Consider the following 17,568-nt stretch of genomic DNA (forward strand, 5'->3'; position numbering starts at 1 on the left):
AGCCTCTGGCATAATATAAACAAGACACGAGTCCGTGAACAACACAGCTTCTTAGAAGTTATTTCTTTAGATTATGAAAATAATACATCTCCAGATTTCTTTTTCTTGGAGAAACAGAGTGAACATTACAGCTATATAAACAGATATATTTTTATGTAAACAGCCTCTATTTTAGATCATATGATATTTAGAAAAATTAATGAGAAAACATGACTAGATACAAATGGTAATATAGTGAGCTAAATCATTGATAAAACAGTGCAGTATAGAAGAGCTGATTCCAAGTATCAGGTAATCCAGGGAGGCACCAGTGACTACAATCAGCAGAATGGTCAGGATTGGCTCTCTGTTCCGGGCTCAAATCGCCACTGTAAATAGACGGATGCGCGTCTTTACGCATAGCAGAGAGCATAGTTATGTCAAGTATATAAGCTGGGTTACTCATGTTCCTTATCACTGCATCAAGGACCTTCATTTGGCCTGGATACGCGCCTGGGTAAGCTGTGCCACTCATTGGTGTTTTCTCACCGTAGCAACTTTTGGCCACTGAGGTTGCGCCTGCACTCCACTCTGACGGGCTGCAAATTCAATCAAATCACGATCATTATCTTGTATAAATGGCCGTTCTTACAATCAGTTGTGATCAAGGGACTAAGCTTAAACTCAATCACGGTTATGCAAACAACAAAATGTTCAACAGAAAATGCCTAGTAGATCAAGTCAATCTCAATTAAATGTATATAAAAAGATAAATTCGAATCAAACTAGGTCAATAAAAGAAAGGATCGGAACAAATGCATTTGGGTGAATATTGTATTGGCTGTACAATTTATTTGTCACTATCAGGCAAGTTCACATGTGAGTATATCACCGACGAAACAAGTGGTTAAAAATAGGACTAAATAACAGAGCAAAAAGAGCGGCTCCATTTTCTTTTTCGATGGAGACAGATTTAACAGCAAGTGATCACTGCCCCCATAATCTGTACAATTATACATATCATCTCTGATATGCAAGGTCGACTTCATATTTTACTTTACTATATGAGGACATAAATCCAAAGACTTTGGTGATGCCTCTCCAAAGTCCTATTTATTTTTCACTAGTAGGTGATAAGTGAGTATAACATTAAGGGGGCGTATTCAACTGGAATTTCGGGTTTGATCATCGTAACTTTGCATTATCTTTATTTAAGTTTCCCACCTAATGGGATTTGAATTTAGAAAAGATGGCGAACTGGAGACAGGCTGCAATGTAGGGAAAGCAATGAATAAGGAAAGTTATGGACTAGTCAGTTGAGAAAGTGGATTAGGTAATAATCATAGGCCCGGCCATTGGCAAGTTGCATTCTAATTAGTGATTACAGCTACGATGTTGGACCCTGCAATCCCCAGTTGGTCCTTTTTGTTTTTTATCTCCTTGTCTGTGTGTTGTGTAGGGATGACAATCCTGATCCGAGCTAGACCCCTTTATCAAGAGTAACAAAATCCGAAAATGACGCGAAGATAACTTGAGTAGTAACGGAATGACACATTTATGTAATAATTATTACTTCGAACTAATAGCACAAGTTCATCATCAAGTTTAAAAATATCAGAAGAACGAGAATTTAACACATTTACGACCAAGAACACGACCTGAAAGTTAAAACTGACGCATCTAAGTTTATGTGCGTTATATGCAGGATTTAAAGATAAAGAGGTGAGTAGGGATAAAGGAAAAAGTATATATCTATGAACATACTTGTAGTGTGTGGGAGAGATGGATTGAAAGAAAACTCTGGTTTTGCTTTTGTCAACATTTGCATCAACCCATTTTGCCCATGTCCTCAGTCCTCTTTCTAAGGCAACCAATCGTTCCATATCTTGGTACAACTGCCCCTCCGCTTCCATATAGTCCCACCTGCATATTTAACATGGCACACTTTTACCCCCTCTTCTCTATAAAATCGCAATTCTAACTTCATTTACAGAAACAATCAAACAGCAAGTCGTTTACAAAATTGTTAAAACTTAGAGCTATAACTATGATGGCCCAACCAAATAATGTTCATGTCCAAAGGGTCATTTATTTATTTAAATGCTTCTGTGCTCTTAAAACGAACTCAATTCCACCAAGGCAAACTTAATGTGTCCATATAATTTGATCACCTAACAAGTTCTCGATTTCTCCTAGCTGTCTACATTAAAGTTTTCCCAGTACGTGAAGCTCCAGCATGCCAACTAAAGAGACATATATACTAGCAAGGCTTAAAACTCCTTTATAACAATTTGATTAGGGAAGAATTATCTGTGTCAACAATTTACACAAGTTTTTATGTACCATGAACATGCTTCTATAAGGTCCACAATTAAGGTCTGTGTGAATATTTAAATTTCCGTAAATTCATCCAAAACCAAAAAAGACTAAATTAGCAAGGAATAATTTGTTGGCACACAAGGTAGGCTATAACTTGCTCACCCTTGAAGAGATCCTTTGTGTGTCCACCAGTGACCCGTATTAAACGACAGCACATCTGCATTTTTCCAGGCACCTCCATTTTTCGACATATCTTCCAATTTCAATATTCTTTTTCCTTGCACTAAATCAATATCCACCAAATAGGGTGCTCTGTAAAACTGAACTGCCACACCATACTCCTGCAACATACCATAACAAAACCCCAATTATCCCCTGTTTGGATGGCTCCATTATTCCAACCAATCATCATGATCAAGTCGACCAAATAAATAAAGCAAATGCATAGTAATTAGTATAGCATGCTTTTGTAGAAACTTACAATAAACTTAAAGCTTGAGAAAGGATCTCCCCTAATGAACTGAGTTGGTGAACGAGGCACACTCGCTGATATCATACATATCAGTGATTCCCATTGGTTTCGGCCTAATGAATCACCCACAAACATTATATTCTTCCCTCTCATTTTTATCAAAAACTCCTCCCCGTCAAACCTGCTTATACAAACACGTCAGAATAATATACGATCCTGATAAGCCCCGTAACTTAACAATATCCATAAAATATTTTTAAAACAATTGTAAGAAAAACAAACCAAACACAACATTAACATGTTATGACAATGCTACCATACCTAGGTAGCTCACAGTTGACTGGCTTCCACCGGTATTTCAAGTAATCTGTATCGGGTCGGCCGAACATTTGACAATTGAATTCCGGGTCAATAATGGAGCAAGCAGAGGACTGATAAACCGGGTAAGTATCATCATAGACCCAAGTGCCTATAAACAAAGCACAGCTTGTTTGGTTGGCCTGGATCATTGGGCTCCGTTTGTAAAAAGTGTTGTGGTGCCTGCTCTTCGCTATCATAACCGATGAAGCTATCTGTATTTGGAGCATATATATTACTAAACCTGCAAACATCTTAGTAATATAACACGGCCCTGAACATGTAACAGCCATTGTACAAGTTTGTTCAGCGAGAGAGAGAGAGAGAGAGAGATGGCAAGGTTTAAAAGGTGGGGGTGTCTGTGTAACTGTGTATATTATATACAAAGAGAGAATTGTAGAACACTAGTACAGTAGAATGTTTTTAAACATAAAATGCATTTTATGCGTGTTTTAGTATGTATATGTGTAGGCTGGTTTATTTATCTAAGTAAACAATGGATGATATGTAAAACATTTTTCTTGAAATGGAGCAATCAATTAAAAGCCCTGCGTCTCCGAGTGGACTAATTAATATACGAGTTTAGTTGGTAAATTATATTCCCCCGTCCCATAATATATGTCTTTTTTAAAAAATTACGCACATTAAGAAAACATTAATTAGATAAAATTTTCACATTTATACCCCTAAGAGCATCTCCAACAGGTTCTTCATTTGGGCTCCTAACTTGAAATTTGAGGAGGACAAGGAAATAAATTGCTCCAGAAAACTTTTAGTGGCTCCTTAAATTACTAATAGCTTCTTATTTTTCTCTTCTCTCTCCTCAAAGTTAAGAGCCACCACATAACTATTAACTTAATTTTGCACAACAAAAAATTCCTTCACTCCAAATCACTTCCACTTTCCCTCCCTTTTTGTTTTATAATGGAGCCCAATACGAATAAAATATGAAATAGATTAGAGATACAAAGAGTATTGTTGGAGTTTACACTCTTAAATTTGTAATAAATTGCTAAAAGTCACATTATTTATATTATATTTAAGAGACAACTAAGAGGCTCTTGGAGATGCTCTAATAAATGAATGTAAACTCTTATTCAACCTTCATTAATTGTTATACAAGCTCTAATAAATGAATGTAAACTCTTATTCAACCTTCATTAATTGTTATACAACTTTTAAGAAGGGTAATTTTGCAATAATGTCAATATATTTACATTTGAAATTAAAAGCAGACAAATATTATGAGATAAAAATTTCTTCCAAAAGAGATATGTATTGTGGGACGGTGGGAGTGCTACATGCGTACATGTGTATAATTGTGTTTGCAGATGTATGCTACGAAATTAAAGGAGGGGGATTTGATGTTTTGTGTTGTGTGTAAAACTGTGCATGTGAAGATGGACAAGGATAAAAAAAGGTTCACGTGTGTGTATATACTCCCTACTTGACGGTGGACCTGTCTTGTTAATTATTGAACAACAACTATTTATTCGATCAATTAAAAGTAATTAAATTTATAGTTTTCCTAATTTTTTATATTAAGCCGAATAAAACAATTGGAGTAGCAATTATTTTCGGTCAGAAGTTGTCTTCTCATTTTTCTTGGTTTTACTCGATTTTAAGTTAAATATTGCATATGCCCTTTATGTTGGGCATTTTCTATGCAAATTCATGATACTCAAAAAAGACAAGATATAACAAATCATCGTTGAAAACTACGGAACATCATTTGGGCAATCATAGTTACCATCTCATCTCATGCATGTCCAAAATAGTCAACAATTCTGAATAAGTGTAATTATATTATCAATAAGTTTGATTTAAACTTAAACGCAAAGCTAAGACTTGCCACTAATTTCTCACGAAATCATTTATACTATTATGATTGCACTTGGTATATACAGAGGGATGAGCAAGAAAGCTACTGGGAATGGCAAGGCGTAGAGGGCAGCCGTACGTGCAATGTTATTGAAAGGTCACCCCCGGACGACGTCGTCGCCCTCCCTCAACTTGGCGGGGATGGACCCCATTAATTTCAGGGATAATGCTTCATATCCAAAAAAAAATTCCAAATTTATTTACGGTAATTGTGATTGGGTGAAGAGTCTCGTTATTTTTGTAGTAAATGTAACTAATCAGACTTGAACACGTCATTTGAGAAAAAAATTCGAGATAATTAAAAATGGATAATCTTTTGGGCTACCTGACAGTTTCCTTTCAGCGTAATTTCATGCCAATGTTGTCTTGGACTCTTGGTTCTGTGTTAGGATAGGGTGGGCAGCCTCAAAGTTGATTCCTTTCTAAATTTGTGATCAAACCCAAACTATAAGGTCCTCTGATCCATCAATATTCGTGTATCAGATGTGCAACGAATCACCACTTTTTCTTTTCTTTTCACCAAACACTAAGCTTATCTTACTTTGTAGGCGTATGCATGTTCTTTGCTTCACTACCACGCATGCCATAATTTAAACATTTTAACCATAACAGAAAGATGAGAGAAATAAGTCAAAAGCTTAAAATTTGGTCAATAATAATGGCATGCAAGTCGGCGATCTCATTGATACTCCATACGGTTTCCGTTGCTAAAAACACAAATCATATGTGTATTTGACCCATGTCGAATATATGACCATGCCATAGATAAGATCATAAGAATACTGCCATGCAACATAAATGTGGCAATATCAAGTGCTCAATTTTGCCACAAATTTCACCCAACCACTACGATTATGAAAATACTGTACAATAAGTGCATACAATTCCCAGATGTTGACAGTTAGTATGCATAATATTAGCAATATAGATGTAGAAATATATGCATCCTATCCGGTATATATGTGTATGGGGGTTTGGTTCGCGTGCATTCATTTGATCATTGAGAGTGATTAATTGTATTATTAATTGATATTAATTTAATTTAATATAATATTATTATGATATAATTATATATATATATATATATATATATTTTTTTATATTTTTTCCCCAAAAAGTTTCCAAAATTTGATATTATGACCAATTTTTAACTAATTAATTCGATTTTTGATGACTGAATTTCAATATCAACCGATTTTTGCAAATCATATCAGAATCCATCCTGACTAATTATTAAATGGGCCAATTTTCAGAATCCTGGATAATAGAAAGGAAGGGGGCTTACTTGTGAAAGGGCTCTGGGGGGTAGAGTTAGGAGTTGCCATTCACACTGTCCACAAATAACACAATCTTCCGCTCCGTTAAATAGATTACCTATCTCATTACCTATTAATAATATAAAATAATGAATCTTACTAAGTATTAGTGATTTAGGTAATCTACTTTTAGTATCAACTCCAATAGCAATCCATATATTTGTTCCCCTATTATTATTTTAATAATAAATTTGAGAGAGAGAAAGGGGAAAAGGAGGAAAAAAACAAAAAAAAGCACCTAGAAATAGATAATGGTTAAGAGAATTGAGGATGTACAAGTGATTTAGGTAATCACTGGCATAATGTTGGAGCACCTTTTTTTGATACATTAACTAAATATAAGTTTAGGAGCTCATTTAGGTAATCTATTGCACTTGCTCTTATACATCTGTACCCATGCAATGGACACTTATCTATTCCATGAAAACAAACAAATGCACAAACAACATTGTATGCTAGCTTAACAAGGAGACCTCATTATCTCTTATTGCCTATTTCAGTCTGCCCAAAACTCTGTTAGCATACATTGACAAGCAAACTATGAAGAAGTACCGCGAAGGCTGGAGAAGAAGTGGAAGACTCCCCATGCCATTCCTATTCTCTGTTTAGGATCTCTCACCCTGTAAATAGCAGGAGTAAATGAAACTTGAAACATTTAGCTCCACACGCAGGGGGGGAATTTTCAAAATGAAATATAGACTAGAAATAAGAGAGTAGAGTTCTCCTCCTCCTCTGCACTTTCCTATTCTTTCCATTTATGTATCAGTTTGACAACATAAATGACAAAGTTGTAGTGTTCTAGTTACACAACAAAAATTTAATAAATAAATTAAAATGAGAAGGTGTAAGACATACATGCCGATAACAAGCTCTTTTGGAGACTCACAATATTTAGATCAGATAGAAAAAACCTCTTAAATATAATATGATCCAATTAAACCCTCCTTCGAACATTTTATGGTTCAAGGAGAACTGGTTACTAACATATGATATAAAAGATTATCCGTTTGGTGCTGCATGTTTCATGTGTAAGGGAAAATGTTAAATATAATATGATCCAATTGAGGTCTCCGCTCAACACCTTTAGGTTTTAAAAGAGTTGATTACTTAACAAAAGCCACTAATGAACTTTATCCTGGCTTTCATGCAAATAGACTAATAAAACTAATCTTCAAAATTCCGCCGCTGAACAGCGGAGCAACAAGAGAATGTAAGGTAAGAAGAAAGACCCTTCACTAACTACACATGTGTAATACTATAATTCAAATCATTTAGTTTTTGGTGCATAATCCTCAAGTTAAGCCTCTATATAGAACTTGTAAAAAGCATGGACGTCACTTGAAACTGCTACTCCATCTTAAAGAAGTTGCAATATTGCTGCCTATCATATATGACCAATCTGGATATCAATATTGTAGGCGGTTTAGTGAAATGAGAAAGCGATGAAGGTAAAATCCGTGACATGCTCATCAGGATGCATGCAATAAATGTCTAAATACTATGATTACATTTATGTAAAGAACTAGACCTATTATTTGTATTCCTGGTGAAACATGTCAACGGAGTAGTTTTATCTGTAATTATACTGCTGTATAAAGTAGAAAGAAGAAGATAAACTGAGCTTCATCTTTATCTACAACTACTTCTCAACTTGTGAACAAGCCTACAAGGCTGAGCCAAAACTCTCCTGGTTCGCTCCTATATAAGTTTCTGGCAAAGGAAGAATACGCACTAATTTCTACATAAAACTTAAGGCCCACAATTATCATACTCTATTATTAATTTAGCTGATTAGCCACCTGAATGAAATTAAATATGTTACAAAAAAGCACCTAACTTGCACTAACCTCAGCTGCAACAGGCTTTAAAATCCTTCTCTAATAGTATACAGTTTGATCAGTTTGATCAGTTCCGTTGCTCTTACTTTTATATTAGTCAGACCCCTTGCCTGAGCTCTGGAGACCCATCTCACCATTTTGGCAAGGTACGTATTCAAAACCAGTTGGTTGACTCACCTGATATGAGAATTTCTTGATCACATAATTTTTGTAGAGATTGAAAAAAGATATGCGTATACCAACAAACATAGTAAGTGGCTGATGGCCAGTACCCAATAATCTGAACAAGATTTGTCCTCGCCACCAACACCACCACCAAGACTGGAATAAATCACAAAAGTAACCACTAATTAGCTTAATATTCCAACTATATTATCAAAAAAAAAAGACCACAACTTTACAAATTAGTAATTACTTATAATCAGATAGATAAACTCAACGAGACTGATCACATCACAGGTAACAACTGCGACTCGATGTGCTACTCTGAGCTCGATAAAAAGTTATAGCCACTTCAATGAATTACAAAATCCCCAATAACAATATATATGCATGTGATTGTGTATACACATGTATATTCTCATGTAGTTTAACCTTTGTAGGCCACTATAATATTATCTCATGCTCCTGTGTCTTGTATATTACAGCTCTATTGTACAAGATGCGGTGGATTGTGTATTTTGAGAACCAAACTGTCAACTCAAAGCTATGATTGGAAATTATACAGAAAGAAAGACAAGATAGAAAAGAGAACATACTTTATACAGGTTTGGCCTACAGCTCCATTGTCGTCGACTCGTTCTGTTTGAAGTATTTCAGAACCACCACTGCTCCCTTCAATATCATCTCCACTAATGACATCAGAATGTTGCTTAACAAGACCTGTACAAGGATGATTAGAGAGGTAGTGCTTAAATTAAATAACTATTATACTATTGAACAAGCAACCAGAAGGAAGTGAAGCATACTTGGGGGATTTGATTTTATGCGTGGGGTCATCAACAAGAGTTTTTGGCACATTGTGGTGCCCTTGAAACTGAGGAAAGTATAATCCAACAATTCTAATCTCTCTGATGGCGACATCCTAGAAAATCCAAATGAAGAGATCCAAGTATTGAGCATACTTGGAATAGCAGGCAAAACTAGCCTCTCCACTCCTAATTTCACAAGTACCTATGGGCAAAAAAAATCAACTATATATCAACTTAAAAGTTGTGAAAACAATCGATCTTTCTCCTCTGCCAATATGAGTCATGTCATACCTAGACCGAGTTATGTATATATTTTACATCCACTACTGTAACAGATTTTCAACTGACAAAATTATGAAAAAAACATATTGAATACTAACAAAATCAAAATAAAAATCACCAAATAAAATCTTAAATAATATTTACTCAAGGTCCTTTCTTAAAAACATCTTTCAAGCACAAGAATACAAATTATAAGTACATCATAAAATAAGAGACTTATAGCCTTAGACTTTTGATATGTCACATTTTGTGGTTTAGAGATGAAGAGACTTGAAATTCATAATTTAATTGTTTGAAGGTAGTATAAGAACTCATTTATTCATATATGACTATATCATTCATTTACCAATACAGGCAAATAAGAATATCAAAGCTTTAGAATCACTAAATTAAGAAAAAAATGAGTTGCTGGGATTGGATTACCTTTTCAAGCTCATCCATCAAAACATGACACATTCCACGCCTACGATAATGAGAACGCGTAGCAACAAGAGGAATTTCTGCCACCTTTTCGCCATGAACTCTATATTTATTAAAGAGAAAACAAGTATTTTTAGATCATTGTAATGGGTCAAACTACAGTTGACAATAATAGGCGATTGAAGATACCTTAAAATCGCAGTAGTAATTAGCTCATCATTTTTCTCCAAAAGAACTGTATAGAACCCATGAAAGTTCAAACGTTGCAATTTGGACCTGAAATTGTGAACCATTTGGATAAATAAGTAGCATACATTCTTTCAGTAATATAATATAATAATTCCAAATTTTAACATAAATTATCAAAATTTAGCTTCAAATTCATAAATAAAACATGTACTTCTGTGTACTTTTTGTTTTCATTTAGTGAAAAATCTTGCATCCATCACAAATTACTCGAATAACAATATGTAGAATGTTATTATAGTTACTACTCGAATAGCGATATGTGGACATCTAATAAATAAAATAAGAGCAACAAACTTCATAAATTACCATTGCAAATACAAGTAACTCACCACCCCACTCCTCATTTTTACAAAAAGAGTTCACTGGTTGAGCCAATATAAAATAAACAAAAATCTTTTCTAGCCTTTAGGTGCATTGTAAGACTAAAGTACAATTGCGCTTTATAGCTATGGTCTTCGTACTTGAGAGACACTTTATATACATAGATAGAGTTTTAATTCTCAGAAATCTTTAAAACGATAGATGCAAGATTTTGAGACTTTTTTAGGTTCCGTCCATTCAAAAAATTAGACAAAATACATTATTTGTCTGGCATATACACAAAATGATTATATTTCATAACTCATTGACATTTAATTTGAAATAAAGTAAAATATATATTATATGGCACTTACAGGCAATATAACAGAATATAGAAACTTAGTCATACCGTCTGTTGAATATAACATCTTCAACAAGATCCCTCCTGGTTCGAGGTTCATTGAGAGGTTCGAAACACTCATGCATCACACCAAGAGCAATATTAAGTTTGCTATAAATCTCCGTCGAATCCACAATATCAGATTGATTATGATAGTGTTTATCAGGTTTTATGTACTTGAGTAAAGTCCAAGTCATATGATCTCTCCCAAGTTGAACTGGTTTCCCTAGGAGCGTTTGGAGTCCTACTGAAATCTACAAAATCATAATCAACATATAAAATCAGCTTTTGGAGTCCAACTGATATCTAAATAATAATAATCACTATACAAAATCAGAATAAGTAATACACAAGAATGAAACGTTTACCAGAAAATGTACAACAGTAGACATATGTACATATCTTACCGCTTTATGATGTTTTTGATGTCTTAAACGAAATTATATAAAACTTAAAGACAATTTATAGCCAAGACAATCAACTTCCAACCAATTTGACAACCATTCTTCGTGCATTATATACAGAAAAATTTCATTTTTGCATAAATAATTTGTCTTTACAGGAAGCCAAATGCCTATTATAGTGGCATTCTCCACTTGCATGAATATTGAATATAAAGTGATGTAGAAAAAATAAATTTGCATATAACTGGATTATGTCCGTATTGGTTCAAATCACAACTATAGTCTCAACGATTTCATATAAAAGAGTTACCTGTTTGCATTTAAAATTGCAGAACCAGTATTTTTTGGGATAACTTTCAAGCACATGACCTTTCATCCTTAGGCAACTGATGTGATCTGTATCATAAAAGTTATGTATTATAAGAGATGTTAACATAATGAAGACAAATATAATATATTGAATGGAATATAAATCATCACTTAATTATTTAGCTAACACACATTGCCGTGCACACTGATCACAGTTGATAACACTACTATTTGTGAATACTTCTATGTTCCCACTGTTTTTGCTCTGGCCACAAATTTTGCAACAACATGATGGGCAGAACCAGTTACCAGTTGGAACCCCCTGCATATTAACCAAATGCAGTAAAATATCAATTTCTAGACAGAAGTAATTTATTCATGTATACGTTGTAGAAAGTGAAACTGGGAAAGGAAAAACTAGAAAATTATAAACGGGATATATGACTTTCAAAAAGACATACCTTCAAACCAAGGCAACGAGTATGAAATGTAGATGGACATCCATCACACAATAATAAATTACCCCCAGAATGACAGACAGAACATAAAACTAGAAAATTATAAACGGGATATATGACTTTCAAAAAGACATACCTTCAAACCAAGGCAACGAGTATGAAATGTAGATGGACATCCATCACACAATAATAAATTACCCCCAGAATGACAGACAGAACATATGGAGTCTGTCTTATTGTCATTCGGTTTACCCTTCACCTCCAGCCTCCCTCTATTGGAACCTCTTGTATTTAAATCTCGCCTCAGTTGTAACTGGCACTCCAGCAGGGACCTACCATTCTCCAAAAATATATTGGCTGATGGCTGATGGCAAGTACTGTTTGCATGAACTTCAAAATTATGCAGAGTAAAAGTTTCTTGGCAGCAATTGCACTTGATTCCGTCACGAGTCACCCTACCTTCTGCCATCATCTTGCAATCCTTTCCGATGCGATATTGCACTTTCTCACTAGGTAAAACAACTTGATTGTCCATTAACCAAGATAATATAGTACAAGGATTTCTGTGTGATGAAGATGCATCCACCACCTCGCGAGCTCTTTTGCTTGACCGCAACACACGGTCTGAAACAGAGACTGGCCTGTTAATATTATCTTTAGACTTGATAGCTTGAATTTTCTTTGACTTATTTTCCTTCGTAACGGAATTTGAGGACAGAGAGGCAAGATGTAGGGAACTACTCTTTCTTTTCTTCTTGTTTTCGCAATGAATCTCTTTCCGAACCTCCTCACTTGCTGAAGGTGAATATCGAGCCTCTCTAGGAAGTTGTACTTCTGCTAGCTTCCCAACATGTATTTCTTCATCTATATAGCCCTTGCATGCTGATCGGAGTGAATCGTACATCTTCCTGCTAGGTGAAATGTACCTGTACCTCAACTTTTTTTTGGTTCGGTAGTGATATAATTTCCACCCAACAGCGAACAGGTGCTTCTTTACTTTCAATTGCATATCCTTAAGCATGCTACCTGTTTTCCATTTACTATGGTCACCCTTTTCCTTGGTAACATGAGTATGATAGTTCATAACAGCTTGAGGACAATATTCAGGTTCAAATATAAGTTCCTCATCAGGTGAAGGTCCTATGAGTACACTTTTGCGTTCTTGTGAGTGCTCAGTTGGAAATAAGGTGGCATCAGCTGCATAAGATAGACAATTTTGCACATCTTGGGGAAACATAGAAACAATGTCAGAAGATGATGTTTCCATATACTGACAAACTTCGAAAAGTGATCGAAATTCTTTTTCACTGCCACCATCCTTAGGCATGATAAAACGGTATCTCCATGTTTCTTTAGTGTATTCAACTTTCCATCCCAAAAACGAGAGATGTTTCAAGACATTTAATATATGTTCCTCTGACGGTTGACGCCCACACTTACTAATATTGATATATTCAGTAACAGCATCTTCGTAAAATTCAGGTTCTGGGAGGCAAAATGGCACCCAATTGTCTTGTGCTTTCTCTTTTGGTATTTTAAGGTCTGTAAAGGAACACAATTCTTTAGATGCTCCTGCCTTCAAATACTCACACACGTCAACAAGTGATACAAAATACTTCTCAGGAGAACCAGGTTCAATGTACCGTAGTTGTTGCATACCATTAATTCTTTCATTGTTCCTGTACTCAATTTTCCAGCCCATAAATAAAAGATGTTTCCAGACATTATTTTGAACCTTAAGATATCGCTTATTCCCAGACTTGAACAATCTGCAGTATTCATCAACTGCTTCAGGGCAATAGTCAGGATCAGAAACAATGTTGGGGCCAGCAGGATGCCAAACATTGTTCTTAGTAATTTTGGACACTTCAAGACTAGCGTTAAATGATTCTTCATGGTTGGTACAGGAATTAACCTTGGACACCTCACCAGTCATAGAAGGTGCAATTGCCATTGTTCGAGAACTCGCACATGCTATTTCTTCATCTATGGTTTTGACTGAACTAGACAGCGGCATCTTCCCCAACCTATCAAATGTCGTAACAGTGGCCAATTTGTCCCGATTGATCTCATCACAAGGCTGACGATATTCTCCCTTTTCATCAACATGCAAGAACTCACTTCTATTTAAGAAGCCATTGCTGCCGGGTACAACAGCAAGAGAGTCAACAAAGCATTCCTTATTCTTCAATACAGCATCCAAAATAGGTCCACTTAGTTCCATTAAATGACCACAATCATGCAATGTATTCCCCGAGGAGCTCGAGCTCAGAGTCGGAAAAAAATCTTTCAAAAAGAGCTTAATGTTATCCACAATTACCTCTAACAACAATTCTCTCCAGATATCAGTCAAGCAAGAAGTCCACTCCTTTAAATTGTCAAATCCGCTTCTGGCCCTCACATCATACCAAATTTGCTTAACAGAAACTAGAATGGGCCAATCTTTCTCTATTTCCTCAATCAATTCAAGGAAGATCCAGTTCCCCCGAGGCTTCCAAAGTTCAGTTTGTTCATCCCAGTCCTGACTAATTCTCAAATTATCCTTGTGAGCTGCCATTTCATCACCAATATCTGGAAAGAAAACATTCCGCTCTGCTGAACCATCTTGATGGTCTAAAATCACTCCTTCCCACCATGCATCCGAATAATACACATCAACACATTGTCCATAGTGGAGAAACCATATACTAAAATAACATGGAGGTGACAACGGCCGTATCCACCCACGATAATTAGACATTGATTTGTTGTTGATTTCAATGCCATCAACGATAGAAGGAACCTCTATACGTTCAACAAGTTTGGTTGAACTGTATTCATCTAATAAAAGATGATCATACTGGACCCATCTAGCTGAACTTTCGGTAGCAATGACAGTTCCACTGTGCCATGAACCTAGAAATCCCTCGTCGGTACAGCTCCTGACCTTCATGAAAGTTCAAAAAGTATTTAGAGAACATACTACATTTAACTTGAGAAATAACAGTTCTGAAAAATATATATAAATGGGTTTTGATGCAAAAATTTCAGACTGCCAAAAAAAAAAGAGGTAAAATTAAAGAAAGCCCTCCAATCAAATCACTATAGAATCATTTTTTTTAACGTAGGAACCCGAAGCCGCTACCCTTTGGGTGCGCACGGGGTAAACTTAATTTCTAATCTGATACCCCCAGATTCATCATCAGGTTGCTACAACATGCATGTAGTCATAAATATACAGACTTAGAAACTATATAATCCAACAAAATGCATGTAAATTTTAAGCAAAATTGCAAGAGAAAGAGAAATTCTCAGCCAAAAACAAGAAGATAAATGAAAAATCTCAATAAAAAATATGAATATAGAAACCTAAAACCCTATACTCCACGTAGATCATGTTATAGAAAGTCAGTACCTAAACTTACGAACCTCAAATTCATCATCGATTTGTTATGCATACTTGAAAACAAAATCATACAAGTACAGACCTAAGCATTGAGAGACTAACGAGATGCATGTAAATAAAATCAAGATTACTCCTAAAAATATACTTTATCTTAAAACCCATTCACAGCCAGAACAAGGAGAGGACATAACAATAACAAGAAACAGAAAGGGTAAGAGAGAGATCACAATAAAAAATAGAAAAGGGCCAACTTAAATTATAAAAAGAAACTAAAAGGAAGCACTGCAACTACGTCAGAATATAAAAAGTCTTTACCAAAGCCATGAATACCAAATTGAACATAGAATTGTTACAACTTACAACATGCATACACAAAAACACACTGTCATCATAAATAAACACGCCTCAGTATTGTATAACCATGCATTATGATGCGTAGATATTAAATCGAATTCAGATTTACCCTCTCCCTCTTGGGAACAAGATGGGTCGAGAATTTCAGTGGTATACTCCAGATTCTCACGGGATGAAATTAATTATTAATTTCTGCAAATTGAGGGTTAAAAGAGATTAAATATGTACCTCAACTTTCTGATGCTCTAAAAGCTTTCTTCGATTCACTGTTGTCATAGCTTCTCTTCTCCTTTGTTCATCTTCATCTTCAGGATCAAAAGCCATTAATATTGTTTCTGTGAATTTTTCCTGAAAGAGTAAGAGAAGGGCTTATTACCATGTATTATATTTATGAAGGCTTAAACCCTGTGAAAGTGAGAGGTGTAAAAGTACTTATTTTAGAAGATCTACAAAAGTGATCACTTCACCTGAGTTATTAAATACTGCCTATGCGGCTAACCCTGTTTCTAGGGGTTAATTGCTTTTTTTTTTAAAATTTGATTTGAGTTTTTTTTTTGAAGTAGTTAATCTTTAATTATACCCCTAGTTTATTACAAAATATTTTCATATTAGTTAACAGCTATCCCTTAAATTATATGAACATAGGGATCTGATATTCAATAAAAAAGAAATTTATTATTATTATTATTATTATTTACTCCATCTGTCCCAAATATTTGTAATACAACCGCGGCTAATGTAGTAATGTGACTTGTCCCGGATATAATAGTGATTTTTGAATTTTATATTAAGTGTAAAAAAATACTCATATATTTTAATTTTCAATTTTTTCTAATACCAAAATTTATATTTTAATTTAAAAATAAAATTTAAAATAATATGTACAAAATATATTTTTTTTCGTCTGCAAAACAGTCAAAGATCGATTATTATTTTGAGACATAGAAAGTAACATAATCTGATTTATTATTAAAATAATAAAGTAATTTAATAAAATCATTAAGGAATCTAAAAAAATTGCTATGAATACATATGAAAAATTAACAAAAAGTGTTACAATTTTATCAAAAAAACAAAAAGTTCTACAAAATATAATACAATGCTAGTGCTGTACATGAGTTAAGCATGAACATACAAACCACTATAGATATCCATGACCATGTCAAAGGAAAAAAATTATTTGACTGGCAAATGTAGCAGTAACCAAATGTTTTGTATATCTCCATGCAAATATTTGTCCGCAGCAAGCTCTATGTAATTAGAACGGTCCGATTTAATTTTATCGTCTGCTCACTTCCTGATTTCTATGCGTTTCAAAGTTTACCACGTACTCAAAGACTCAATACGTGGCTTGCATGCAATAACGATTTAAATTAACAGGAGTACACCAGATGGGAAAGAAAGTCTATGACATCTTGTGATCCACGGACACTTGTTTTATAAAGTCGATTGCCTTTTTGATATATAATTATAAATTCTAATTATAAAAAATTATTACTGCCTTTATAATATTTTTTATAAATTTTAATTGTAAAAAATTATTATTACCTTTTATAAATATTTTTGATATATAATTATAAATTTTATTCAGCCTAATTGATTTCTTTCATGTGTAGTTGATTTGTTTAGGGTCTATAATTGAGCTCATTCAACAAAACATTGGACCCTATGGTACCCATCAATAATCATCACAGTGCTAATCAATAATCATTATAGCATGAACATTAATTTACCAGATCCTATTGTCTATAAGTAGGAGAAATATGGCCCGGTGATTTTTGTTCCTCCCTCTATCCTAAATTAGATGAGCTAGTTGACTTTGGACACGTAACTTAAGATGCATTGACCGTCTAGTTCCGAAATTAGTTTTTTTA

General features: G+C 34.5%; 2 protein-coding genes across 2 annotated transcripts; both read right to left on the reverse strand.

Annotated features, from left to right (window-relative positions):
* Positions 1 to 35: 35 nt before the first annotated feature.
* Positions 36 to 3,551, reverse strand: LOC108209915 (protein PMR5). The gene is made up of 5 exons (XM_017381126.2): positions 3,092 to 3,551; positions 2,780 to 2,951; positions 2,461 to 2,639; positions 1,744 to 1,902; positions 36 to 578 (listed from the first exon to the last, which is right to left on the reverse strand). Exons 1-5 carry the CDS (start codon positions 3,418 to 3,420, stop codon positions 245 to 247), a joined length of 1,173 nt encoding a protein of 390 aa, XP_017236615.1. The 5' UTR covers positions 3,421 to 3,551; the 3' UTR covers positions 36 to 244.
* A 3,008-nt stretch (positions 3,552 to 6,559) lies between these two features.
* Positions 6,560 to 16,018, reverse strand: LOC108207694 (uncharacterized). Its single transcript, XM_017378128.1, has 12 exons — positions 15,923 to 16,018; positions 12,092 to 14,881; positions 11,690 to 11,819; positions 11,499 to 11,584; positions 10,794 to 11,038; positions 10,025 to 10,111; positions 9,839 to 9,938; positions 9,131 to 9,335; positions 8,921 to 9,044; positions 8,435 to 8,483; positions 8,172 to 8,339; positions 6,560 to 6,944 (listed from the first exon to the last, which is right to left on the reverse strand). Exons 1-11 carry the CDS (start codon positions 16,016 to 16,018, stop codon positions 8,256 to 8,258), a joined length of 3,996 nt encoding a protein of 1,331 aa, XP_017233617.1. The 3' UTR covers positions 6,560 to 6,944; positions 8,172 to 8,255.
* Between the last annotated feature and the right edge of the window lie 1,550 nt (positions 16,019 to 17,568).

The sequence above is a fragment of the Daucus carota genome, chromosome 2, assembly GCF_001625215.2.
Source record: "Daucus carota subsp. sativus chromosome 2, DH1 v3.0, whole genome shotgun sequence".
NCBI lineage: Eukaryota > Viridiplantae > Streptophyta > Magnoliopsida > Apiales > Apiaceae > Daucus > Daucus carota.